Source organism: Myotis brandtii, unplaced genomic scaffold, assembly GCF_000412655.1.
Source record: "Myotis brandtii unplaced genomic scaffold, ASM41265v1 scaffold304, whole genome shotgun sequence".
Lineage (NCBI taxonomy): Eukaryota > Metazoa > Chordata > Mammalia > Chiroptera > Vespertilionidae > Myotis > Myotis brandtii.
Window position 1 is genome coordinate 2,672,137 of NW_005361607.1, and position 26,438 is coordinate 2,698,574.

Here is a 26,438-nt window from a genome sequence, read left to right on the forward strand (position 1 = left end):
ATTAGTCATATGACCATGGATAAGCTACTAAACTGGCCTCACTTTCCTTCTCTGTCAAACGAAGAAAATATCTAACTTTCAAGTGATTGAAGGGTTGAGTAAGGTAATAGATGAGAAATTGATAGTATAGTACATGGTAAATAGTGGGCCCTCATAAACATTAGCTATTTTACTGTAGAATCGTATGAGGAGTGGGGTGGTGCACAGATTTGTGTTACAGTAGGTGTTCTAGTATGTGTTGGTTCTGTTGTAGCTGCTCAAACCTTTGTGCTTTGTTGTAATTTTTTAAAAAATCTTATCTGTTTTCTCTGCTTGTGGTTTGGTGTTGTCCCCACCCCCAGTCACTGAACATGAGGTTTTACATTTCGCAGCAGTTCACTAGACGAAATGTCTGTAGTGGAATATTACATAATTCACATTTAGAGTTGAAGAGCTCATTATAAAAACCTGACACACTTCAGGAATATTAAATTACCGCAGATTGTGTGGGGCAAAGAAACATTATTGAAGCATTTTAAATTCTTGGCCAGCCTGAGTTTCACTGATAGGGTTTCACAGCTTTTGCTGGGAAAAATGATTTGAGTTGTCACATGGTTTCTGGCCCTAGAGGACTTTAATCTCCTTAATTACAAAGAAATGAGTTTCCTAAATAATTTGGAGTTACTTCACAGCCTTTGCTCAACCTCTGGCTTTTGGAAAATTAAAAGGGGAGGCCAGGGTCTCAGCCATAGTACCTTCTCTCTGTATCGCAGCTTCTTTATTGAAGTTTTTATTCAAAATGATGCTGGTTTCCTTTCATTATTGATATAAGGATATACTTCAGAAAATCACAAGTAATGCTTATAACACTTGAACGCAATCACATTTGGTGGAACAAGTGGCGCTGGAGAGACCCACAGAATAGGGACAGGTACTGTATTATGGCTTATAAAGTTGAAGGGAAGGAAAGGGTCCAAATCCAATGTAGTTCATGCATCGACTTGAAGGCTCTGATCAACCTTGGCTGATGGATGAATGCCCCACTGTTGGAAATTTCTCCACGGGGCTGCTCAGGAAATATGCCTTTGCTGTATTTTTTGGGTGGCATCTAGTACATCAAAATAAAAAACATAGGAAACAAAAAGTTGGGTTTTTCCCTTCTTGAAATCGTGTAAAATCCATATATTTCATCTCATTTTTGTATTTTGGGATTAGGTGTGTGCAAAACTAGCATGATGGGAATATCTTAGAGTCTATCATTTCTTAGAAAGTGAATTTAAACTGTTTGAGTTTACTCTTCTGTAAAAGGAAGATAATAATAATATGGGCTTGTGGTCACATACCAGCCATGTGACCTTGAGCAATTAATATAGGAAACTATAGGGTGTCCCCCTCCAAAAAAAATGCATGCACACTATGTCTGTAGATTCTATTACATTTTGAAAATGAAATGTATTTTAATAAACACTGCCTTTATAATTATTCAAAGTGTGTATACATTTTTTGGGACACCCGTATTAGTGCCTAATATTTACCAAGTACTTGCCAGCTAATGTTCTAGGCATTCTTTTAAGCATGTTACACATATGATCACACTTAAATTTTCATAGCAGCCTTATGAAATTGATATTGTCATCTCCACTATAGAGGTAGATAAACTGAGGCAAAGAAAGGTTGAGAACTTCCTCAGTATTCCATTGCTTGTATGTGGCTCAAACGATGAAGCTGGCCAAACATCAGATCATAAAACACATAAGGAGAGATTCCATTGAATAGAGGGATCAGAAAAATCTTTCTGCCTGAGATATTTCTTTGAACTGAGGCTTGAGGGGATCAATGGATTATCAAGGCAGATTGAAAAGAAAGATTCTATGGAAAGGTAACACAAGGGAAAATTGGGGAGATGGGATCGGATATCATCACCTCCCTACTAGACTTACGCTTCCTTTTATTACTTTGGTTGTCAATTTCAAGCCTCCTTGCACATTCTGGTCCTTCTGCCTGAAACAGCCATTCATTCCTTTATTATACATGCATTTATTGAGTGCCCATTCGCCTTCTCCCTTATCACCCAGTGGACTGAAGTATCATTCTTCAGGATCTCACAGGATAGGCTTCTCCTCTGTGAAACTTCATTGACACTTCTGAGAAGAGGTGAATCGTTGATCCTGTGTGCCCCAGCATGCTGGGTATATGTCGGTTTTAGTTCTGGCCATGTGTATTGCAGTCCTTTACATGACCACACCTCTTCTAGGCTGAGCTTCTTTGAGGACAGGAGTCAGGCTTTGTCTCTGTACTCTTGGTCAGCATGGTTACACAGGAAATGTTTGTTGACAGGAAGGAGCCAGGATTTTCACCTGGCCCACAGTAGGTTCTCAGTACATATTTGTTATTACAAAATAAATATTATAAATAAAAGTATGTCCATATATAGCTGAGTTTGTGACTATGTCATCTCTCATGGAATGTTGTCTTTTGGGGGAGGGGAGAGGTTAGGTGAGTGCAGTGATGGCGAACCTATGACACGCGTGTCAGAGGTGACACGCAAACTCATTTTTTGGTTGATTTTTCTTTGTTAAATGGCATTTAAATATATAAAATAAATATCAAAAATATAAGTCTTTGTTTTATTATGGTTGCAAATATCAAAAAATTTCTATATGTGACACGGCACCAAAGTTAGGGTTTTTCAAAATGCTGACACGCCGAGCTCAAAAGGTTCGCCATCACTGGGTGAGTGGCATGGTGCAGATAGATGGCACAGCAATGGCAGAAAAGTTCCCATTTTTCTATGAATAATTTTATGGACCCCATTCCAGGAAGACCATTTTTCATTTTCCTTTCTTGTAACCTTAGATCCTCTAGTTCAGGTTCCTTTCATTCAGGGCTAGTGTCCTTTTGAAAAATAGCTTGTTAAAAACAAACTAACCAGCCCAGCCGGTGTTGCTCAGTGGTTGAGCATCAACCTATGAACCAGGAGGTAAGTGTTCTATTCCCGGTCAGGGCACATGCCTGGGTTAAGGGCTCGATCCCCAGCGTGGGGAGTGCATGAGGCAGCGGATCATTGATTCTCTCTCATTAATGATGTTCCTATCTCTCGCTCCCTCTCCCTTCCTCTCTGAAGTCAATAAAGAAAAAAAAAACTTAAAAGAAAAACAACACCTAACCAGATATCTTTGGATAAGGTGGAAATTTCCCTCAATTTAAGCATTACTATAATTTCATGTGGCTTTTATGTTAGACTTTCTAGTTAAGCCATCTTTAGTTGTCCTGAGTAAGAAGGTTGGTTCATTATCCATTTTGAGCTGAAACTGGCATTTAAGGTCAGCCTTGTTAGATTACACTGTTCTAGATCTGTGGGTGAGCTAAGCATTGGCTGACTACACAGTTAAAGGTCCATTTCTAGTAGCCTGATCAGCCTAACTTGGTCAGAGTCTTGGTAGCTCCAGCTCTAGTATTATTTAAATATTATCTTAATATTATTTAAACATGGATAACTAGTGAAATGTTTATTTTCCACTAAACTCTCAGATGTAACTATCAGATAGGTAGTCATTGGGAAAGACTGCTGACTTGACACAGGGAATACATTCATTCAGTGTAATGAAATCAAATGAGATAATGTATGTGAAGCAGTAACTGAGGGCATAGTATATAGTAAGTGCATCGTAAATACTAGCTGTAATTGAAGTGGTTGTATTATCACTGTTTTCTCTTCCCAGCACAGTGTCTGAACTTAATACTCCCGAGCACTGTGCAATGCATACTTTATTAGAGAAAGAATGAATGAAATGTGTGTCTGCCTGCTTTTTTTTCTCCCCACATTAAATGCTTGTCTGCTCTTATAGCTGGGGGACAAGCTGACATACAAATTGGCTTGCTGAAAGTTTCTCAGTCCCATTTGTCACCTTACTCTTGGAGCCCAATTGTATGTCAACTCCATGTCCCGCCTGCTGCCTGCCAGTGAGGGGCAGACCCAGGCCACTTTCCTATGATCTGCTTTAGCTGCCAAGGCTCTGATCAAGCTTGGCTGATGGATGGGCGCCCCATTGTTGGGAACATCTGCACGGGCTGCTCAGGAAATAAGCCTTTGCTGTGTTTTTCTGGGTGACATCCACTGCTTGAAAATAAGAAACATGGAAAACAAAGATTTGGGTTTGCCCTTCTTTGAAAATCCAGAGTTCCGAAGACCTATTTTGAGTTACCTGGTTTGAGAAATGGTTTTGAGTTTTGCATATAGGCCTCTCATTCCCTTTGCTGTAAGCCCTGTCCATGGCTTGGGGAAATCATGTGAGCAGTTTGTACAAGGAGGCCAAGATTTTCTGTGTTTTTTTTTAATGACTGTTTCCCCCCCTAATTTCTGTTTAACGTCAAAGGGGTGACTATTCTGAATGACCACCTTGATCATTCTCTTCCCTTGATTTGCAGCACTCGGAAGGAGTGAATGACATGTGCAGCTCGGGGCGTCATTTCTGAAGGGAGGCGTGCTTCTCTGGGAGAGGAGTCCCCCATGAGCCTGGCCGAGGCCCTGGATCTGTGTGCAGTGGACTAAGGATTTAGTAGGATGTCAACTGAGACAGAACTTCAAGTAGCTGTGAAAACCAGCGCCAAGAAAGACTCCAGAAAGAAAGGTAGGGGTGAATGTGTTCCTTTGTAGCTGCTTGTCTGTATCGGAATGAGTTTTTATCTCTGTAATGATATATCTTCTATCTTTGTAAATATATATATATATATGTATTAGAGTCACCGGCATGATTGGATATTTTTGTACTCATAATATATTTTAATGGGTCTTCATTATTCTCTGGGTAAAATCTAAAATTTTTTTCATGACATATACTACCCTTCCTGATGTACCTTCTTCCCATCTCTCCAGCAATATTTTCCTAAGCGCCCCCCACCCCTGCTTTAACCCTGTTTATCCTCCAGGCATTCTGTCCTCTGTGGTTCACCTTTGCATACATAAGTGGTTCTCAGGCCAGCAGCACCAGCAGCACCTGGAAGGATGGTGAAAGCACAGGTGGCCAAGGCTCATCCCCAGGTTTTGGTTCCCCAGGTCTAAGATGGGGTCCAAAACTTTGCATTTATGACAAGTTCCCATATGATGCTATTGCCATTGGTTCAGAGACCAGACTTTGAGAGTCATTGTACTCTTATTATTCCAGCCTGAAATCACGCTCCTCTTTTTTCCAAAAGGACTCCTCCTTGTTGTTCAGGTTTGAGCTTAGTGGGACCCCTAGGAAATGTAGGGCTTTCCTTACTCCCTGAATTGGGGCAGTTGCTCATTTGTTTTGCTTCAGTGGCACTTTGTTACTATCTCAATTTATTAAAAATGTCCTGTGTTTTTGTTTGTCAACTCTATCATACACCCCTTCAGACCTGGACCTCTTGTTCACCCTTTCACTCCCAACACTTCGGAAGTGCTGACACAGGGTAGACACATAGCCTCCTGGGAATGAAGACCGGTGTGCTAGTGTGATGATAGAATAAATCTATCCCTTTTGATGTTTTCTGAAGATTTGGGTCCTATCGCTTTACAACTGTCCCTTTCAGGAAATGTGTCTCCCTGTTGTAATTGGATGCCAGCAACTTCTTGCGAGCTGTGTGTGTGTGTGTGTGTGTGTGTGTTTCTCCCCGTGGTTTCATCTCTTTCCTCCCCCATCTTCTCCGCTGCATGAAGGAGGATTAATAGAGCTCTCTTTCAGGTCTTGAGATCTGTCAATATCAGCTTGCAAACCCGGATGCCTCTGGTTGCTCTGTGAGGCAGTGATTTGTTTGGGATTGTGCTGTGCCTGCCCTGTCATGTTGGTGATGGCACTTGTCTGACACTCTGGAAACAGGGACATACATGTAATACATATGCAGCTTTCAGACAGCCAACACCCCAGGGAGGACTATACATTATACTTTGGATGATTATTGGAAACACAAATATTTTGGAAGCAGCCTATTTTATTCTCCAAAACTTAATGTAAACCTTGTTCTTTATGCATTGTGGCCTAAGCATAATAGACGAAAAGCAAGTGGGTGAGAATACAGGTCTTGGGAGAACTGCTACATAGGAAAAAAATTGCAGAATCTGTTATGTACTAGAATTTAAATCCTTTTTCAGTGGAAACTGACAGGTTATATTTTTGCTTCAAATTTAACCTTCCTCTAAACTTGTGCTCTTGAATGCTTAATACATTAAAAATTATATCTTAGTGCACATCTTTTCATTCTTAATTTTAACATTGCAAACCCAGAAGTATTCTAAAGAGAGGATTCAGGTTTTCAGAACATTGGCTTAGTGGAGGATTTGGAAGGAGAGTGTGAAGGTGACCTTTTTATCTCCTCCTCATCTTCATATCCTAATAAGCCCTAAAACCAGCACAATACATATGCAAGGAGTATTCTCTAGTGAGTGGCTAATCCCACAGAGTCTGGGCAGGTCGATCTGGGTCAAATTCTGGCTATACCATTTCCTAACTATGTAACTTTAGAATATTAGCCTCAGTTTTCTCTCCTATAAAATGAAAATATAATATTGCAGACCTCAAAGGCTCACCATGAATATTAATTGAAATAAAGCAAATAAAACACTCAGTATAGGACTTGGCATATATTAAAAGCTCAAGGAAGTTTAGCTTTGTTCCTCCTTTTCCTCCCCCTTTCTCCTCCTCATTCTTGCCCTACTGCTTCCCATCCCCTTCCTCTTCTATCATCTTTCTTCATTTTCCTTCTCTCACTTCTTTTCTCTATTTCACTTATTCCATTTATACCCATCTCCTCCTCTTTGTCTTCTCTACGTTCATCCTCATCCTCATCTTACATTGTTTTCTCTTATCCCATTGTAGAGCCAAAGGGATCTTAAGAAGTGTATAATACATTATTTGTCCCAGAGCAAGAGCTAAAAATTGTTTGTAATTATGTAACAGAAATAAATCTTTATTCTTGATAATGTGTTTGATCCAAGCACCATGAAAACACATTTATACATTAAAATAAGAGAGAGAATATGCTGGTAACAGGATTAATTTATTTATTATTCTTCAGTTTTGACTTTGGAATAGTCAGTATTCTACTAAACGAATGTTGGTAACTGGGCCCAAACAAGTAGAACTTTAAAAAGAATAAACAGTGTATATCTTGATCTTGAATATAATTGTATTGCTAAGCTCTTACTAATACTTTCTCCATCTCCTTTTTGATTTTCTGTGGAGGCAACATGTAACCTTGTAAGTAAGTTTCTGTCTTCCTCTGCAATCCTTAGGTACTTCTTTTTCTTATCATAGTGCATTGGCTAGTCTGTCAATACAATATTTAGTGATAGTAGGTATCCTCATCTTGTCCTTAAACTAGTAGAAATGCTTCTAAATTACTGTAAATCTGATATCTAAGTTTTTACTAAAGATTCTTTTTAATATGTTTTTTATTGTTGATAGTATTACAGATATCTCCCATTTTTCCCTCTTTATCCCCCTCCTCCCAACCCCTACCCTTTCCCCCACGTTAAAGATTATTTATTAGTTCTCCTTCATTTATCATTTTTCAGGAAGTCTATTTTAAAGTTTTGATTTACATGTTGAATTTTTATTATATGCCTTTTTTATCTTTATATCAATGCGTATTTTTACTATTTTAATTTATCTTGTGGTGGATTTCACTGATAGATTTTCTAATCTTCATTTCTGAGGTAAATTCTACTGGTTCAGGTATATTGTTTTTTATATATGGATTTGATTTGCTGATATTTTCTTAGGATTTTGGTATCTATATTCATCAGCAAGATTGACAGATAACTTTCTTTTCGTGGACAATCTCTGTGCCTGGTATTAGTCAAAGTTTATATAAAGCTTTCAGTGGTAAGGAAACACTGAATCATATGTAGGTCTCTTTCTGGGAAAATATATATATTTTTAGTGATTTTCATTTTTAAAAAAGCTATATATGCTTATTATTAAAAATTAGAAAAGAAGAAGTAAGCATGCATATTTCCATCAATCAGAAGTAACTACTACTAACATTGCAGTCCTTTTCTTAGGGACTAACTTTTCAAAGTGGCTTGAGATCATACTATTCATACAGTTTTATATCCTGCTTTATTTTGGACATTATATCCTAAGTGCATTTTTAGATTATTACATAATATTATCGACTAGAAAAGTTGTTTTCCCCTTGGCAAAATTCAGATAGTTCCTGGGTAGATATTTTATTTCCTAAAAAGTAATACCTCAGGGCACGGGCCACCTATTGTGAGAAAGAGTGGCTTAAAAAAAATTGAGAAGCCCTTTAGAATTTCCCACAGACCTGTCACCCTGGTTCTTCACCCAGGCTGCTGAAACCAAGTCAGACAGTTTTAAATGCAAGTCACACAGGGCCACATTTCCCCGTCAAATGAGTTTCTAAGCAGGCCATGTATGAGAAATAACGAGAGTGTTCACAATTTTAATAAGGAAGGGATGAAAGTAGTGAGCAATAAAGTTGTTTTCTTCGTTTCATTTTTATTGGATTGTGTCACCACACATACAGCTTGTCAAACGCTGCATATTCCAGGAGTGGGGTTGGGTGGAGGACTGGAAGAGGAGAAGGCTTATTTTCAGGGTTGCTACCTGCCTTCAGAGGGGAGAGCGGTTGGCACAATTCTTGTTACTGGTCATCCTGGCATTAGGCCACCCAGTGGGAGACTGTGGTGGAGGACTAGGTCCCCTGATAAAGCAGATGCAGACACTTCTGGGGGCAGTGCCTGCGGCTTCCAGTCAGCGCCACCTGGCAACTTAGTGGAGGGGAAAGAGCACTAACTTTGGAGCCAGACAGACCTGGTTGTTTAATACTAACTTTCCTTATCTGCTGTGTAACCAGAAATGGTTATTTAGCCTTGGAGCCTAATCTTTAAGAGGGTGAGTGGTGGTGGTGGTGTTGTGTGTGTGTGTGTGTGTGTGTGTGTGTGTGTGTATAATCATACTTGTCATCAGAAGGACAGGGGATATGGGTTATGTCCTGGGTAAAGGGCAGCTTGGGATCTGCAGCCTGGCACCTGCTTGGTGTGTGTGAGTTTTTCTGCCGTCTTCCTTCTGAAATCACAGTTCAGCGTTATCTCCTGATTTTATTGAAACACCTGAAGATAAACTGGCTCACTTTCCTTATGTTTATGTTAGCATTATATTCAAGGGTCATGAGTTAACAACAAGAACATGCTTCCTTAGTATTTCCTCCCAAAAAGAAGCAGCTGCAAGAATCCAGGTTCTGGTGGGATCCAGGAGAAGCTGGTGGTCAGGGGGCAGTGCCTTAGCGTTGGACTCAAATCAAATTGAGCTAGAACCTGGCTACATGCCTCAGGTGCTGTGAAAGTCTTTGGAGATTTCTTTGAAAATTCTGGTCAATTTTGGTTAAGGAGTGGTTTTAATACTGCCATACTCAAGTATGATCCCTGAACTGATCAGTCAGCCTGGGAAAATGATCTGTGCTAATGGTGGTCTGCCACTTACGTGCTTATAAGATGCTGTTGTATTCATTACCCCATTGGATCCTTGGGATCCTGGGAGGTTAATTTAAATAAAAAAATACATTTTATCAGGTCCATGGGGCAGAGCTGCTGTTTCATCGCTTCTATCCACTGCTGTTGTCCTGCAGGGGAGGCAGCCTGAGGTCAGTCAGGACACTGGATTTGGGCTCAGACCTCGGACCCACCGCTCTCTTTCTCCTCTCTCTCAAGTCATTTCCACTTTTTAAGCTTCAGTTTCCTCAGGCACTAAATGGATAGAGAAATTATATTTGCTCGGCCAAATGTGAAACATAGATGAGACATTAATTACTCACTTAGTTCTTTTGTCCACAAGCATTTGTCCAGCCCCAGCCAAGAGCCCTGGAGGCTCAGAGTCCTGGAGGAGAGAAGCACCTGGGAGGGGAGTGTGACCCATCAGTGCAGGTGCCGTACGCCACCTCTGGAGGCCCTTCGGATTTTTATGTCTCACCCTTCCCTGAAAAAAAAAAGTTTTTCCTACTTTGCAACTTTTATTTATTCTCAATCTATTACTATTCATAAAATTGGTTTAACTTTTACTCCAAATTTATACGTATTGATTAAATATTACATGTTTATCATAATAAAGAAAATTCTAATTAAAACACTTTTTTTCTGTTTTTCTGGCCAAAAGCAAGTGAATTTCATCTTAATAAACACAAGTAACGCAATACTCTGGAAGTCTGTATACATGGACACATGAATGGGTTCACTAGATGTTGAAGTACATAGACAGTTCTAAGGGACTAGTGTTGGGGCTAGCTAGAGCCCCTTCCTCTTAGATGACAGTGACATGACCACAGTCATTTAGTTGGTCAGTTACAGAGCCAGGGCTGGAACCCAGGTATGACTCCCTGGCTGTTGTTTAGATTTCAGACTACTTACACTCTTAGGAATAACCGCTGGGTATTTTAGTTCCTCTTCTTTTTCTTTTTTTTAAATTGATTTCAGAGAGGAAAGGAGTGGGAGAGAGAGACAGAAACATCAATGATGAGATAGAATCATTGATCAGCTGCCTCCTGCATTCCCTCTACTGAGGATTGAGCCCACAACCCAGCCATGTGTCCTGTCTGGGAATTGAACCGTGACCTCCTGGTTCATAGGTCGATGCTCAACCACTGAGCCACACTGGTCGGGCTGTTTCCTCTTCTTTACACCAAAGACTCCTGGAGGAGCCCATGATTTAGAAATAGATAAAATTACATTTGGGTCAAGGCTCAGCCCATTTTCTACTTATCTGTCTCAGGCTAGCCACATAATCTTTCTGAGCCTCATCTGCTGCACCTGTAAAGTGGGGAAAACAGAACCTATCTCAAAGTGTTGTAATAAAGATTGCATGAGTCAACTATTTAAAACACCTAACACAATTATCTGTATATAGACTTAAGAGAAGGAAATTGTTCTTTTTTACCCTATCTTTCCTACCAGCCCTGAGAGGTGGCACTTCTCTTAGTACACTCAGGTATAAAGAGAGGTGGAAAATATCCCTACCCTCAGAGTCACATGGATATTTAGCCAGTGAGAAAAAACTGGTCCATCTTCCAATGGATACTTGTTCCAAGAACAACTGGGAAAGTGGACAGGGAATACCAAGGAAAATGGACCATGTTGTCAAGCTACAAACATTTATTAATAACCATCATTTATTGCATGCTTCCTGCATGCCCTCCATTTTAGATAAATTGTCCCTAATGAGCCTAAATCTTATATCACCTCATGGAACACATAAGAAAATAATGTTCAGAGAGATCAAGAGACTTTCCCAGGTCACATGACTTGTCCAGAGCTAGAGAGCACTGTCTGTCCCATGCGAAAGTCTGTGCCATGTTCCCTGAATGCATTCTGTGGGTTCATCCTGTGCCCTGATGCTTGCAGTTGGGAAATGTGAACAAATTACAGGGGCTGCACTGTTTTAGGGGGCTGGGCATGGAAGCAGATCAGCCACGTCATGTAAATTTATGGCACCTCTGGCTTGGCAGGGGTTTGGATCTTGGTGAGCTAATTGCTCTCTGCTAACTCTGTGATTTGCAGGCTTTGGAAATTCGAAATCAAGGATTTAATTACAAGACCACATAAATCTCTCTGAGGTGGATCCATAAAGCTCCTGCGGTGAGGGGTTTGGGAGGGAGGGGATATTGTTTTAGGTCAAGAAGTCTTACTTAATGGTAAGATTGACTGTCAGAACATATGATGTGTGGTTGGGAGAGACTTCTGTATTCTCCATGAGCACATGGTCTCAAATTTATTACAGGACACCTCACCCACTGTGGTCATTTCATGAAGACGAACTCATTTCAGGGCCTCATTCTAGCTGGTTCTAAGTGACTTAGGAAAAGTCAGGCTTTCTTCAAGTCCACACCTCTGTTCACCCTTGACCTTATTTTATAACCCCAGAAGCATACCACTCAGGACAACACACCGAGCAAGCTTTGTGAGATCTGGTTCCTGTCACCAATTCTATGCCTTTGTCACACTGAGCCACACTGAGCTTCAGATCCCAGGGTGCACCTCTGACGTTTGTGCATACTGTTTTCCCTATTGGACCACCTTTCTCCCCCCATTCGCTTGGCTAACTCTGCACCACCCTTCAGAACTCAGCAACCATTTGACCGGACCATCATCCTTAACGTTTGGAACTTCAAGATGCCCTCAATTAATAAACCACCAATTATCAGCCCCTGTGACCTCCTAAGTATCTCTTAAATCCCATCATTCTCTCTCCTCGCTAACCCTGTCCTGACGGTCCTTCAGGCTGTGAATCATCCCAGCCCCTGCCTCAGTGGTCTTCCAGTTTCCAGTGTTATCCATCTCTAGGCTGCTCTTGACACTTTCACTAACATGAAGATCTGATCAGGTCCCATCTCTGCTTCAGACTCTTCAGTCAGCAGCTCCCACTGCTCCCACTGCGTATCTGGCTCCAGAGAGGCCCCATCTGGTCTGACCTCTCCTTATCTTTCCAGTCACATCGCTCACCACTCTTCCACAATGATACTTCCTCTACTCGGTGGCTCAACTGAGCTAATTTCAGTTCCCAGACCCTACCATGTGATCTTTCACATTTGGAATTTTGCAAATGTGTTTTTATCTCCCAGGAATACATTTTTCTTTATTCTTTTCAAAGCTTATTCCACTTTTGATTTAGTTTAAAGTTAGATATGACTTTTCCCAGAAACGCTCTGGTGATTTATTGCAGCCCACAGATATGACCCCCAATTGAGGGTTATGACTGGTCTGTGTGCTCTCAAAGCACCTCATTTTCCCCATCATAATACATTATCTTAACTATCTCTTGATTCCTCTTTATCACTCACTAGCTAAGAGCTCTGTGAGTACAGGGACTGTGTCTATCTTATTAACCACTTCACTCCTATTCCCAGGCTCTTCCAAGCACAATGCTAATATATGTAGGCACACAGTATTGTTTGTTGAATGAATAAATGAGTTAATAAAGGAACGTATGACTAACGAAGGCTTCCCTGACTGGATTTGCAAGGGGTCCATACCATCGGTACTTATTCAAACCATCACACTTGCCACATTTTCCCCTGTAATCGTTTGCTTATTTCTCTGTTTGCCATTAGCTGTGAGTTGCTAGCACAGCACCCAGAACATGGCAGGTACTCAGTAAATGTTTGTTGAACTAATTATCATAAAGTAGGGGGGAGAATGATTTGCACTAGGAGAAAGAAAATTTAAAAACACTCCATCTCCCCTAAATGCTGGCTCTTGAGAGTTTGATAACGTTGCTCTGAAAATCCCTCCATTCTGTGAGCTGCTTCTCATTTTGTGATGTGTGTCCAATCATGTCTGGTGCCGTAATTTAGCGTGATGTGGGCCATATTGGTAGTAAGAGCTGTAAGATTTGCCATATTAGTTCATCCCACTGCTTCATTAAGCCCAGTGTGCTGCCTCTGGAAGTGGCTGGGCCTGAATTTTGATGTTTGGGAGAACAAAGCCCTGCACATTAGCCCTCCAACTCCCAGGAGTCAGATAAAGTGCACTCCTTCCTGGGGTCAGAGAGGCCTCCTCTTTGCAGATAATCAGTAAATGCCCCAGAACAGGGGGTTTTATGATCTCTGTGGATTTGCTGAGCAGGCGATGTGCCCCGTGTGCTGGAATTTCAGCACCCCCCTCCCATTGCAGCACAGCTTCTAGGATGGTCAGGGTACATGAGTTTCAAGCCTAAGTGTTTCTGCAGGCCATCAAGAGAGCACCTGTTGGGAAAAAAGGGACATCTGTAATACTTTCAACAATAAAGATAAAAAATAAAATAAAATAAAAGACTGAAAAAGAACCCTGGCCAGTTTTTCTCAGTGGTTAGAGTGTCGGCCCGTGGACCAAAGGGTCGCAGATTCAATTCCCAGTCAAGGGCATGTACCTCGATTGCAGGTTCATCCTGGCCCTAGGTGGGGTGCGTGTGGGGGAGGCAACCAAGCAATGGTTGCCTCTCTCTCCCCTCCTTTCCACTCTCTCTAAAAATCAATGTGGAAAATATCCTTGGGTCAGGAGTTAAAAAAAAAGAGAGAGGGAAAGCCTTGGAGCAAAGGCCGAAGAGGGTGGAGTGGAGGTGAAAGAGGAAATAATGCCTGTTGTTCATGTTATCTCATTTAAGCTGGAAAACAACCTTTAGACAAGCATTCCTATTTTACTTGGGAGGCAGCTGAGGCTCAGAGAGGTGAAGGCCGCACAACTTGTAAGTAAAGGGAAACATTTGCATCTAGATCTCTCTGGCCCCAGAGCCTGTTCACATGCTTAACACCAGACTAAGCTGCTCCCTGCTGGATGGTGTGTGCTCCTCCCAGATATCAAATAATGCTGCCCTGCAAGACATCTTCCTGCAGATGCCACGAGTAGCACCATTAGGTGGAGATGCCTCAGCAAGAGAAAGGGGTGATGACACAATATGGTGGAGTTAGAGAGGGAGTTAAAATGCATAGGCAGCCCTAGCTCTTCATCCTCCTTGGCGGCGTGTGCGGGGTTGTCATGCACGAGGGCTGCACATGATTGAGAAGGAACCATTTTCTAAGGATGTCAGTTATTCTGTGTTTTCCAGGCATCCAAAGTAAAGACTAGGGGAATCTGAAGGCTTTTGATTGTGCATAAATCAAAATGCATTTCTAGATCTTAGTTTGGAACAAGCACTCCAATTTCGCAAATGCTCTTGCTCTATGAATATTATAATCAGCCCATTTCACCTTCCAGGAGGCATCCCCACATCAGAAATGATAATGGAGATGCTGGTGATGAAGGTAGTTGCTATCTGTCAGCAATTACAAAATATCAGGTGATATATCCAAACATTTACATGTATTTTTTTCAATCAGAACAACCCTTTGAGAGAGAGCTCCTTTTTGAAATCTTCAGACCACAGTTTAGGAGCTGGAAATTGGAGAGGTGAGGCAAGTCAGCGCTGTAACCCCATAACCTATGCTCTGAATGGCTGTTCTGTCTCACCCATCCATTTAGCAAATGGTACACATGCCATAGGTCCCACCTGGCACGTTCTGAACACACTGACCTGCTGGGCCCTCCCTGAGTCTTCTTCAGCTCTCCTCTCAACCTGAAAAAAATCCCTGTCTTGCCCTAACCGGTTTGGCTCAGTGGATAGAGCATTGGCCTGTGGACTGAAGGGTCCCAGGTTCGATTCCAGTCAAGGGCATGTACCTTGGTTGTGGGCACATACCCAGTAGGGAGTGTGCAGGAGGCAGCTGACCGATGTTTCTCTCTCATCGATGTTTCTAACTCTCTATCCTTCTCCCTTCCTCTCTCTAAAAAATCAATAAAATATATATTTTTTAAAAAAATCCCCGTCTCTTACCTACCTGTAACAGCCCATCTGAGCCTCTGAGACCCAGTCAGATGGCACCTCCATGAAGCTCACCCCAGCATTCCCCTCCTCCCATTTGATTTATGCCTTCCTTTCCCCAAGATTGTCAGCATTTTGTGTGTGTGTGTGTGTGTGTGTTTTAATTTAATCCAAACAAAGCTCCTATTTTTTTCTTCGATCAATTAGGATTGTACTTGTATGCCTTTCTTCCTTGCTAGATTGAGTCTCAAGTAGAGACTGGATGTCAAAGACAGTGGCTTATGCATCATTGTATTCCCTCAAAGGCTGGGAGGAGGAAAGTTTAGAGTTCCCAGAGGAAAACATGGGGAAAACATGGGGAAACACTAATTACCTGACTTCTAAAGGCAGCCAGGGAATAGAGTGAGACTATAAGAGATTTTGTGGTTGATAATGCTCCCACTTTTCAGACACAGGGATATTACTCAGATAAGTTTAAAATAAGTTCAAGGTCACCCATCATGTAAGTGGAAGAACAGGAGGGTTTCTGGTTTTGGTTTTATTTTAGAGAGGGAGGGAGTGAAGGTAAAAATGAGAGAAAGAGACAGAGAGGAAAGGAAGAGAGAGAGAGAGAGAGAGAGAGAGAGAGAGAGAGAGATTGATGGTTCCACTTATTTATGCATTTATTGGTTGATTCTTGCGTATGCCCTGACTGGGGATCGTACCGCAACCTTTGCATATGGGATGCCACTCTAACCAACTGAGCTACCTGGCCAGGGAGAACGGAAATTTTAAGTTGAGGTTTGAATGACACAAAACATGGGATTTTTATGCATTGTCTTGCTGTTTTCCAGCAGTGGCTGTGGAGTAAAACCTTAGTGAAAGCTCATTTGCTAGGCGTCTGGTTCCTGTGGTCCAGTGGTAGCAATATCTGCAGTTTACTTTTATAAAGAATTTCTACGTTGTCCTTGTAGATTCACTTCCCTGCGATTAGGAACTGTCATCACTTGGTCTTCTAGCCTCCCTGGCTGGTGCCACTGCTTGGGGGAGATCTTGCCATCTGATCCTTAAACCAGAGTCAGGAAGAGTCAGGCAGGAACTCGCATTGGAGGAAGCCCAGCAAATGATGAATAGCAGACCTGAATCTTATCATGTATTTCAGAATGATGTACGGACTGTGGGAAACTGCCTTTGACAAATGTGCATGGGAAGGGGAATTATCTCCAACAATGAAAAATGTTCTTATTGTGTGATCCTAAAAAGGATCAGGACCCCTATCATTGGGAAAATGATCATCCCCGTATCCCTTATTAACAGCGATATGGAAGCATGTGCTAAAGACATTGGGCGTCTTGTAGAAGCGGTGATGGATGGCCATGAGCTGGAATCAGGTGGGACTTATGAAAGGTAACTTGATGCTTGATAGCAGGTAGGAAATGTGCAGTGAAGCTGAGGTCCCTTTTAGTCCTGGATTCCTGAGGCTCTATAAGACTTGTACCTGCTATCTTAGCCATGTGCCCACTGGCTCTGGTCAGGCTGGAGATGTGATTAAATAGTGGAAGGTATATGATATAGGTTTGTAAGGAATAAAACCATCTCTATGGGGAGAGGAAGACTAGTGTGCCAGGCATCTATAATAATAAAAAAGTAATATGCAAATTGACCATATGACCGTCCAGACCGACCGTCTGGACGACCTTCTGGACGACCACGCTATGATATGCACTGGTGCCAGGTCAGCCAAGGTGGGTGTGATGCGATTGGTCAGGGGAGCCCCGCGATCGATCACCCCAAAGAGGGAGGCCCAGGCCAGCCAAGTGATCACACCCCATGCCTGTCGCCTGCAGAGGGAGGTAACCGGTGGCAGGGGCGAGAGGGGCAGTGCCACACAGATGGCAAGCAGTGGCAGCGGTGGGGGTGGGGCTAGCTGCCAGCAGCTGGGGAAGGAAAGCCCTGATAGGCCCTGATCACTGGCCAGGCCTAAGGACCCTACCCGAGGGGTCCTGGATTGTGAGAGGGTGCAGGCAGGGCTGAGGGACACCCCCATCCCGTGCATGAATTTTGTGCACTGAACCTCTAGTTTTAAATATTTAATCTCATTAGAGTTTCACATTTCATATACATATGTAGAAACGTAGCATCCTAGAGATTTAGTAGCCTGGCCAAGGCTAGAAACTAGCAGAGTAAGGATTTGAACCTGAACAGTCTGATTTCAAAGTCTGTGCTTTGTCATCCATAGTAACTTTAATAAATAATCTCCTGGTGGGAGTTGAAATAGTAGTAATAAAAACAACTGAATGCATATGTGAAGGAGGATGCCTACAGCAGCCTTTAGCATATAGTAGATGTTCAAGAAATGTTAGTCAAATCAAGAATTGTCTCTTTTTTTCCAAGTTAATTTTGTTAGGGGCTGTGTAATGGTTATGAAGTTCTTTGAATTCTGTCCTTTCTTCCCTTTCTCCCTCTTTTCTTTTTTCTTTCCTTCACTCCATTTTTGAGCATTTTCTGAAAGTAGGCAGAGTGCTGGCCACAGAAGATTGTAAACATGTTCTGGGCTTAAGTAATTCAAGATCTAATACAAAAGATAGACAACTAAGAAGCAATTTATAGTTTGTTGCAGTAAGTTGAAATCCCAGAGCAAAGATAACCAAGCATCCAAGGACTTCCCAGAGGTTGGGTGATATAGATATTCTTGGAGTTAAGATTTACTTATTTTTTCATTCAGTGCATGCTTTGTGAAATATATTCTAGTATTTTAGACATTGTCTACCTATTAGATTTAAAATCATAGCTGTGAAAAATAAGTTCTACCCTGTCCTCCAGTGAAAAGAAAGACCAGCGGATTAGACATCTTGCTTGGCAGTAACTTGCCTCCCCTCTCAGCTAGATTAGAACTGCCTTCAAGTTATACACATACATCATTCGTTTCCTTTTCTGCATAGAACCAGGCACATAGTATGTGCTCATTAAGCATTTGTTGAACAATGGAATAGCCTATATTAGTTAGGTAATTCTTTGGCCTTTGGCTTACATTTTCCTAGAAACAGTAATTTATATTCCATTAGTTTTCCGTTAATGTTTTAAAATAATGATTACTGTGGCTTCTCCTCCTGCTCTCAGAGTTATAGATTGCAAATAGATTTTGTGTAATTTGTTAATGCCGGTCGATTTTGATGGCTGCTTCGAGCACTGGGTAGAGGATTCTGAAGTCATATCCTGGCTTTGAGTGAGAATAGTTAACACTCAGGTATATTTTCTTTCTTTCTTATCCCTCTGCGCCCCCCGGCCCCTACGCATGAGTATGTACACACAAGCATGCAAACACATGCTTCCTACTTTGATTTCACTGCGGACTAAATGCTACATAACATTTACTAAGCCTTACACTTTAAGCTATTCCTGTGTCATTATACATTTTTACGATGATCCTTTTTTTAACGTCAAGTGGTCTAATTTCCCTTAGTTTTTACTCACAAAGCCTCTGCCAACCCTTCTGCCATTGCTGCCAGGTTTCGCTGTCCACTCCCCAATTTCCCAAATTGTGCTGCAGCTGAGGCAGACAGATCTGCTTTCAGCAGCCAGCAAAGCATCCTCGTTTCACCCTTGAACTGGTGCGTGTTTCTCTTCTGTATTTGGTGGCAGGGAAGGTCCTGACTGGCTTCCTGCAGCAGGAAGAAGCCTGGACTTCAGGGTGGGCTCCCCTTCGTGAGGGTCACCCCGAGGGCTGCCCCTCCAGTAAAGCATTAGCATTAAGATTCGCCAGCGGGTGCCTCTGAGCTCCAGTGGTTTTTTGTCGTTCAGACCTTCTAACCTCAGCTGATCAGCTTTAATATGTTGTCCTGGTGCCTTGATTTTTTGGTTCATCTGTTTTAATGTGATGAAATGTAAAAATGGAGCTCCGTGTTGTCCCCTCACAATGACCGCAGGGGGTTTCAGCTGATAACCTCTCCCTTGCCTGTTAAGGATTCGAATTTTAAACAGCCCCAAATACATTTTCTGGTATCTGCCATCAAGTGATTAGTGCAACTATTTAGTTCTGGTCGTCTTTCCTATTCTTGGTAGATTTATTTTCTCTTCTTAGAATTCTTCTGCCGCCCTCTCTGTCTGGGAGACTGGAGATGCCATTTAAGCCTTGCTTATTAGGATTCCATTATTTGTCTCTCCTATACAGTCAGCTAAATCAAAAAGTCAGACGGTGTTTTTAAATTGCAAATTTAAATGACAATTTATAGACCAGGTCTACTGGAAATTCTCTGTCCTTGGCATCCATCATTGCCTGTGAGTGTATAGTTTTATGCTCTCTCTCTTTCTCTCTCATTTTATCTTCTCGAGAGCACAGCACATATATCCATCAGAAGGATCAGAACTGCTTGCAATCAAACAAAAACTGCAATAGAGATCTTGAAAGGAAATGAAGACAAACACCCTACCCAGACCTTACTTGAATATTAGTTCTCTTCCTCCCCCTTCCCCTCCCCTGCCTCTTAAAAAAGAAACTTACATTAGTCACTTGTTTTTAAACTGTTGAAATCCATGATATAGATTCAGAACAAGTAAGCATTCACTGAGGGCCTGAAAATATGATAGATACTGTTAGTGTTGAAATCCATGATTTAGATTCATTCACTGAGGGCCTGAAAATATGATAGATACTGTTATCTCAGTTCATCTAATGATAAAGCAATGATTATGACACTGTTATTATTAATATTATGATAGCTAATATTTATTGAACACTTACCATGTACCAGGCACTGTTCTATGTGTTTTATTTGTCATAACGTATTTTAGATAATAATATGTGGATTTCTAAAAGAGGGAACTGAAATTCATGGGAGGCAACTAGCTCAGGGCCCAAAGCTGAGAGGAGGGAGCTCCAGCTTCTGATTTAGACTCTGTTTGCCACAGTAGCTTCTGTCCTCAACAAGAAAACTTGGGATTGATTTAGTATCCTTACTTTTTAAGAATGACAGGTTGAAAAGTGGACTCGCTATGCCTTGCTCTGTTTTAATTTTTAGCAGATTGGTATAGAAGGTGTGGCTTAACACACTGAAATCACCTTCTTTTCTTGGTCCATTTTCTCTAAGATCAGAGTAGATTGGCAAAGCATTATGATCTTCCATTTCAAAGCTGAAGAATTACCTATCTCGATGGGTAAAATCATCTCTAAAATCCTCCTGAAGCTGGCTGCAGAGGTTGGTACATTTCAGACAATGCCTGTGATACCCAGCAATGTCAGTGATGAAAATGAATGGAGGAAAATTTGCATCTGAGGGCCCATGTTTAATATGGTCCCACTGCATCCATTATGTCAGACTTTTGCATTTATAACAGGAAGCTGAAGGTCTTTCTTTCAGCCTTTGCTCACCAGACTCCAATGTCGGCAGCGGCGGGGGAGGCAAGGGCTGGTGGGATTCCAGCCAGACATAGGGGTGAGGGCATGAGGAGATGAAAAGGCTTCCTCCTGCCTGTGAGAAAAAAAAATGTGGAGGGAGCCAGAGGAAGCCAGGGAAGCCATCAGATAACAATACAGGTTTGGCCCAGAGTGAAAGAGAAGGAAGGAAGAGTGGGTGGGAGCATGTTAAGCAAGGCCTTTACGGAGTTCTTGAGCCACAATTGATCATCAGAGGAACCCTGTGTCTCCTGGGAATGGACCTGCCTGAGTATCCCTGCCCTGATCTGCCATTGGCTGGGACCAGCCTGTGGGAGGCGTGGTCTTGGTGCAGATGTGGGTTTCTGAGGTTAATATTAGGGGCATTTGCTCAGTTTGTTTTTCTGCAATCAGAAGTCTGAAAGATGCATTTCACATTGCACCAAACAGATGCTCAAGATACCCACATGTATAGGGTGCTCTGAGATGTTCTCTCTAACGGCTCCAGCTTGCCACCGTTTGGTGCAGACTCACAATTTGGATTCCTCTCCCTATGCCACCTCATGTCCCTCAGGCAAAGGTTGGCCAATATAGGTTAAAGGTGGTGCTAATTAAAGTCAGGGTCCCCGATTCTCTGGCCAGTTAGTCCAGCGATCCCCAGGATATTTCGCCCTACAACAGCCTGCAAAGCCTAACAAAAGGGGACCAAAAGCAGCGATTGGGTTGATAGTCCAAGAAAGAAGCCCTCTTAGTACTTAGTGTTCTTCCACACAAACAACAGGGGAATGCCCACCCCATTGAACCCCCTCACCAATGCCAGCAAGGCTGGGGAGTCACATTTTTTGAGCATCTTTCTGATGGCAGTGTGCATGGGGCCTTATTTCAGTCAACTCTGTGAACCTCACAGCAACCTGTGTGCTCTTAACAGTATAGCCTAGTGATTGTGATACCTTCTTCAGAATTACAAATTGATCCGTCACAGCTCTGCTTTTTAGTAATTAATCCATATGATCTCGGGCAACTTCTAAATTCTCTCAGCCTTAATTTCCTTACATGTAAACCAGGAGTGATGGGACCCATCTCTTGGGAAGCTAATTTAGACCAAATGAAAGCATATAGGTGAGTGCCCCAGCACGGTGTTTGATGTATGTGTGGTGACATGCTAGTTTCCTGCTCTTGTTACTATGGGAAAACCAAAGCCCGGGTGCCCTGGCTGAGTCTTAGGACCATGTGTGCATGTGCCCATCCCAGCCTGGCTCTGATCCAGGGTGGTGGTAGGCAGACACCAGCTGCACATTTCCTGCCGTCTTGGAGGCTACCACTTAGCAGTCCAGTGTGACTTGCAGGGGCCTGGCTCTGATCCAGGGGTGGTGGTAGGCAGACACCAGCTGGAGGCTACCACTTAGCAGTCCAGTGTGACTTGCAGGTCCTTAAGCACGCTGTGCTCCTTGCAGATCCTGGCTCAGCCTTCACATCGGCCTTCCTGCACAGTCATTTGTTGCTTGGGACAGAAGCACTCATAAAAGAAGCAATCTGGTGTCATTTGTCCCACTGCTTGGGACAGAAGCACTCATAAAAGAAGCAATCTGGAAAGCTGGGCATCCGAGGGCCTGCAGCCTGGCCCTGGGCAGCCAGGCACTCAGGGATCCCTCTCTCATCTCTCCAGAGCTACCTTTCTTTGCTCTTTCCAGACCTGCTTCTTGCTTATCCCTGTCTACAGCTGGTCTCACCTTGGTCACTGTGGTCATGGCTAGCTTTACTGGCTTCTCCATGCAAGATCCCAACTAACTCTCAGTTGACAGGGTCCCAGTTCCAGATTTTGGACAAAGAAAATCTGCAAAGCTCAGCCTAGCTCTGACAGTAGTTATTCCAGAATTGGGGACATAGAATGTGACCATAGCTATTACAGCCCATCCTGTGATAATGGGCAGGGATCAGTATACAAAGTAGTGAGGCATAGACTGAACAGACACAATTCCCAAAGAGATTCAGCTTAGATGTCACTTCCTCCATGAAGCCTTCCTGGACCCCTTTGAACAAGGATGCTTAGGCCCTTCCCTGCACCACTCAGATTCTGGGCACCAGTTTCTGTTACAGTAGCTCTCATGATGTGTTGCACTTTCCCCAGTCCCATGTCCATCTTTCTACCAGATGGTGCCTCCTGAGGGCAGGGACTGGATCCACTTTCTCTTTCCCAGCCCTGGCTGTAGGCCACTTCCTGCCACACAGTGGGTACTTATCAATGTTACGAATTGAGTATCACTGGGGAAACAGACAAATAACAGCACTGCAGGATAAGTATTCCCAGTGACAATGGGAAACAGTTGTTTTGCCAGAAACCAGTTGTCACACACACCCGCCCCCCACCAAGGTGCAGTGAACATCAGTGAGGATGGAAGCAGAGCCTCAAGGCCGCTTGTCATGGACCGTCATGGTCTGTGCCTTTGATCCCAAACTCCTTTAGGCTTTGAATCTTAAAGAGCCTTCTGCAGCTACTCACTTACGAGCCATCGGCACCCTGTGCATTAATGCCAATTAGCCTGGGAAAGAGGAAAACTTTGGGGACTTAATGAGCTGAGTTGGCACCTGTTCACTCAGCACTTCAGCCTGAGTCTCTTGAGCTGCTTAAACCAACTGGAAGAGGGTGGTTTTAACCTTTCCAGGGAAAGGCTTACAAAGGCATTTTCGCTGTAGCTTTTCCCAGCTTTCAGTTTATTTTGGGTGAGTGGCCTAAAGATTTTGGAGTGAATGTCTTCAGACCATGGGCCCACGCCATACCAGCACCTCCACCCCTACCCACCCCACCCCGGGCACTACCCATTAGCACCAATGGTCTGAGGCTAAGGCTGTGTGTTAGTCCTGGAGACAGCACAGGTGTGACATTCCAAGTGGCCTTTCCACTGAAGAGCAGTGTGATAGGGCCTAGTTTGGTGCCTGTCACTGAGGTACTCAATGAATGTTGGTGGAGGGACTGTCACCCAACACACTACAGTGTCACCACTGTGAGTGTCCACTCCCTCAGGACACTGCTGTGACCATGGCAGTGTGACCAGCACCTCCATCAGTACCTGGCACATAGTAGTGCCCAGGAAATAGTTGCTGAATGAATGAATGAAGTAACACATGATGAATGGTACTTAAAAGCAGCCGAGGGACCTGGATTTGAATATGGCTTCTGCTGCTTCTGAATGTGATGAACACGGGCAGTTTACGTCTCTCTCAGATGCTGGTCCCTCATCCTTGACTATGAGGAAGCCCCTTGTGGTTTGGGGCTCACCTGTAAAGCACTTCTTGGTACTAGTAAGTACTCATCAAAGTGTCTGGTACATAGTACATGTCTGGTACATGGCAAGTACTCATCAAACAGTAGATGTGCTTAGATTTTATTTTTATATTTTTAAAATATATTTTTATTGATTTCAAAGAGGAAGGGAGAGAGTGATAGAAACATCAATGATGAGAGAGAATAATTGATCAGCTGCCTCCTGCACGCCCCACACTGGGGATTGAGCCCACAACCCAGGCATGCACCTTGATGGGGAATCAAATTGTAACCTCCTGGTTCATAGGTCAACACTCAACCACTGAGCCATGCCAGCTGGGCAATAACTTTTATTTTCAATGGAGTAACTTTAAACAAATTGCTTGACACTCACATCTCAGTTTTCTCATTTATGACATGGAAATGCTGTGCCTGCTGTACAGGGCTCTGATGAGGAATGATGCGATGTGTTGTACAGAGTGACGTGGCGGCTGAGCTCCGTGCTCAGTGACTGAGGGGTGATGCCATCATCGTTAATTGGAGGTCCAGAGGGCTCAGACAATAGCCACCATCTCCCGGACGGGGGGCAGGAGGATGCGGGCAGCTTGGAGAGGGTGTTGTCTGCAGCTCTGGTGTGAGAGTCGTGTTCATGGGCAGACACACGGTGCTCTGGCCTTTCCTTCGCCTTTCACCCTGAAAGAACTCAAGTTTGGCAAAGGCATCCGAGGCCATATTATCAGATGTGCACCTAGCAAGCCGTTCTCCTGGAGACTGACTTTCATAATTCTCAAGACCGAACGCTAACCCTTCTTTACCCAAAACCTCTTGATCCTTTGATTTTCTCTCAGTCCCATGAAATGATTGTCTGCTCCTACTTGCCATAGATGATTTAAAGGGGATTACTGGGCAGCACGCACAGTCCACCTTTAACCTTTCTCTCCCCAAACTGCCAGGCTCTTTCTAATAGGAAATTCTCCTGGTCCTCCCATCCCTGGAAAATATTGCTGGAAAGAAAAGAGCTAACTAAGCAAGTTGCTGGGGCAGAGGCAAGGGGCATCTCAGGTGAGAGGTGGAGGGGATATTTTTAAAGGGAGGCAGGGGAGTCTGGATATACTATATTATCAAGTGAAAGAAAACCCAACCATGTGGTTCGAGGTAAGCAGAAGCACACCTGGCCTGCTTCTTGACAAAGCACTGCTGTGCACGCCATCCTGTGTGACCCTCGAGTCAGCTCTCTGGGTGGATAAGGCTGCACATGGCTCCAGGATGCTCCCACAGAACAGGCGCAGGGTGTGTGTGGCTTGCTTGTGGTCCCATGATGGGCAATGGCATGTTAGAGACTGGACCCCAGTTTCTTCTGTCATCAAGAGCAAGAACTGAGAAGTAAGACAGGCCTGGCATGGTGCTCATTCACCTGTTCGCTCTTTGATTCATTCTCCGCCGTGCATGGCAGGGTGTTCTATGAGTCCCAGAGAACGAACACTGACCATCTCCACTTCCCTGAGCTTGTCTGACAAACGGCTTCCCGCTGGGCTCAGCCAGTGGAAGGAGCCAGTGGGAGAGTGGAGGATGGGGCAAGGGGAGAAGTTAGGGCACTGCTGCCCCTCGCTCTGCTCTGGTTGAGGCTCTAGCAGTCACTGTGTCTGCTCTGTGGATACAGGTCCTGCAAGAGGCCCTCCTTTCTCGGCTGCCACCCTCCAGGGCAGCCCTGCCAGAGTTAGCCACCTCTCCATGGGTGGCCCCTCCTCCTGCATCTGGTCACCTCTCCTCCTTTTCTTGGCCGAATCAAGGGTCTGGTAGCAGTAGCTTCCTGCTTTCACTAATCCCTAGGTCACTTCTTTTTTCCCTTGCTTTTCAGCTTTTCCAATGCCATTGGAAGGGCTCCCCACATTAAATTACTGCTTAGCATAGCTGGCCAAGGGCTTGGTCTGTCTGACTGCCCCTTGACTGATCCTTTGTGTTTGAAACCTGGCTCCACAATGTACAAGAAATATAACTTGGGATGAGCTGCTTACCCTCAGAGCCTCTTTGTTCACCCATACACCTGGGATTTTAGAGTTAGAGATGATATACGTACAGGATCTAACAGAGAGGGCTTTGCATGTAGTAGGTATTGACTGAGTGGCAAGTCTTAGTTTTATATGACAAGTCATTTAGGAAGAGAGTAAAGACTTCTCAAGGAAGGAACGTGGTCATTTTAGTTTCCTAGCAGGATGCCACACACTTAATACAGTAAATAAACATAATAAAGCTATTGAGTCTCCCAGCATCATCCCAAGATTCCTAAAGGAGGATTTAGGAGTTTACTGGATTTTCTAGTGAGATTCTATCAATATTTTCACACTGGAAGTCCATTTTAGGTGTTAATTTGCCACAAAGTTAATGAATAGAAAATAATGCAGGGACCTTTGGAAGGTACTTGTTACAGTAACAGTATCAGTTTTCTTTTCCTTCTCCTTTTTTTTTTGGGGGGGGGGTCCCTGTTTCTTCTCCTTCCCCAGAGTAGTTGCTCAGCAGCTCAGTCTTTTAACAAACAGTA

At 43.3% G+C, this 26,438-nt stretch overlaps 1 protein-coding gene across 6 annotated transcripts in view; it reads left to right on the forward strand.

Annotated features, from left to right (window-relative positions):
• Positions 1-26,438, forward strand: part of DAB1 (Dab, reelin signal transducer, homolog 1 (Drosophila)) — a 1,114,147-nt gene that overhangs the window by 850,618 nt on the left and 237,091 nt on the right. For all 6 annotated transcript variants that reach the window (XM_014542563.1, XM_014542562.1, XM_014542565.1 and 3 more), the window contains one exon: positions 4,408-4,610. In XM_014542563.1, the coding sequence (XP_014398049.1) occupies positions 4,544-4,610 (67 nt within the window). In that variant the 5' untranslated portion in view covers positions 4,408-4,543. The remainder of the gene's footprint in view (positions 1-4,407; positions 4,611-26,438) is intronic.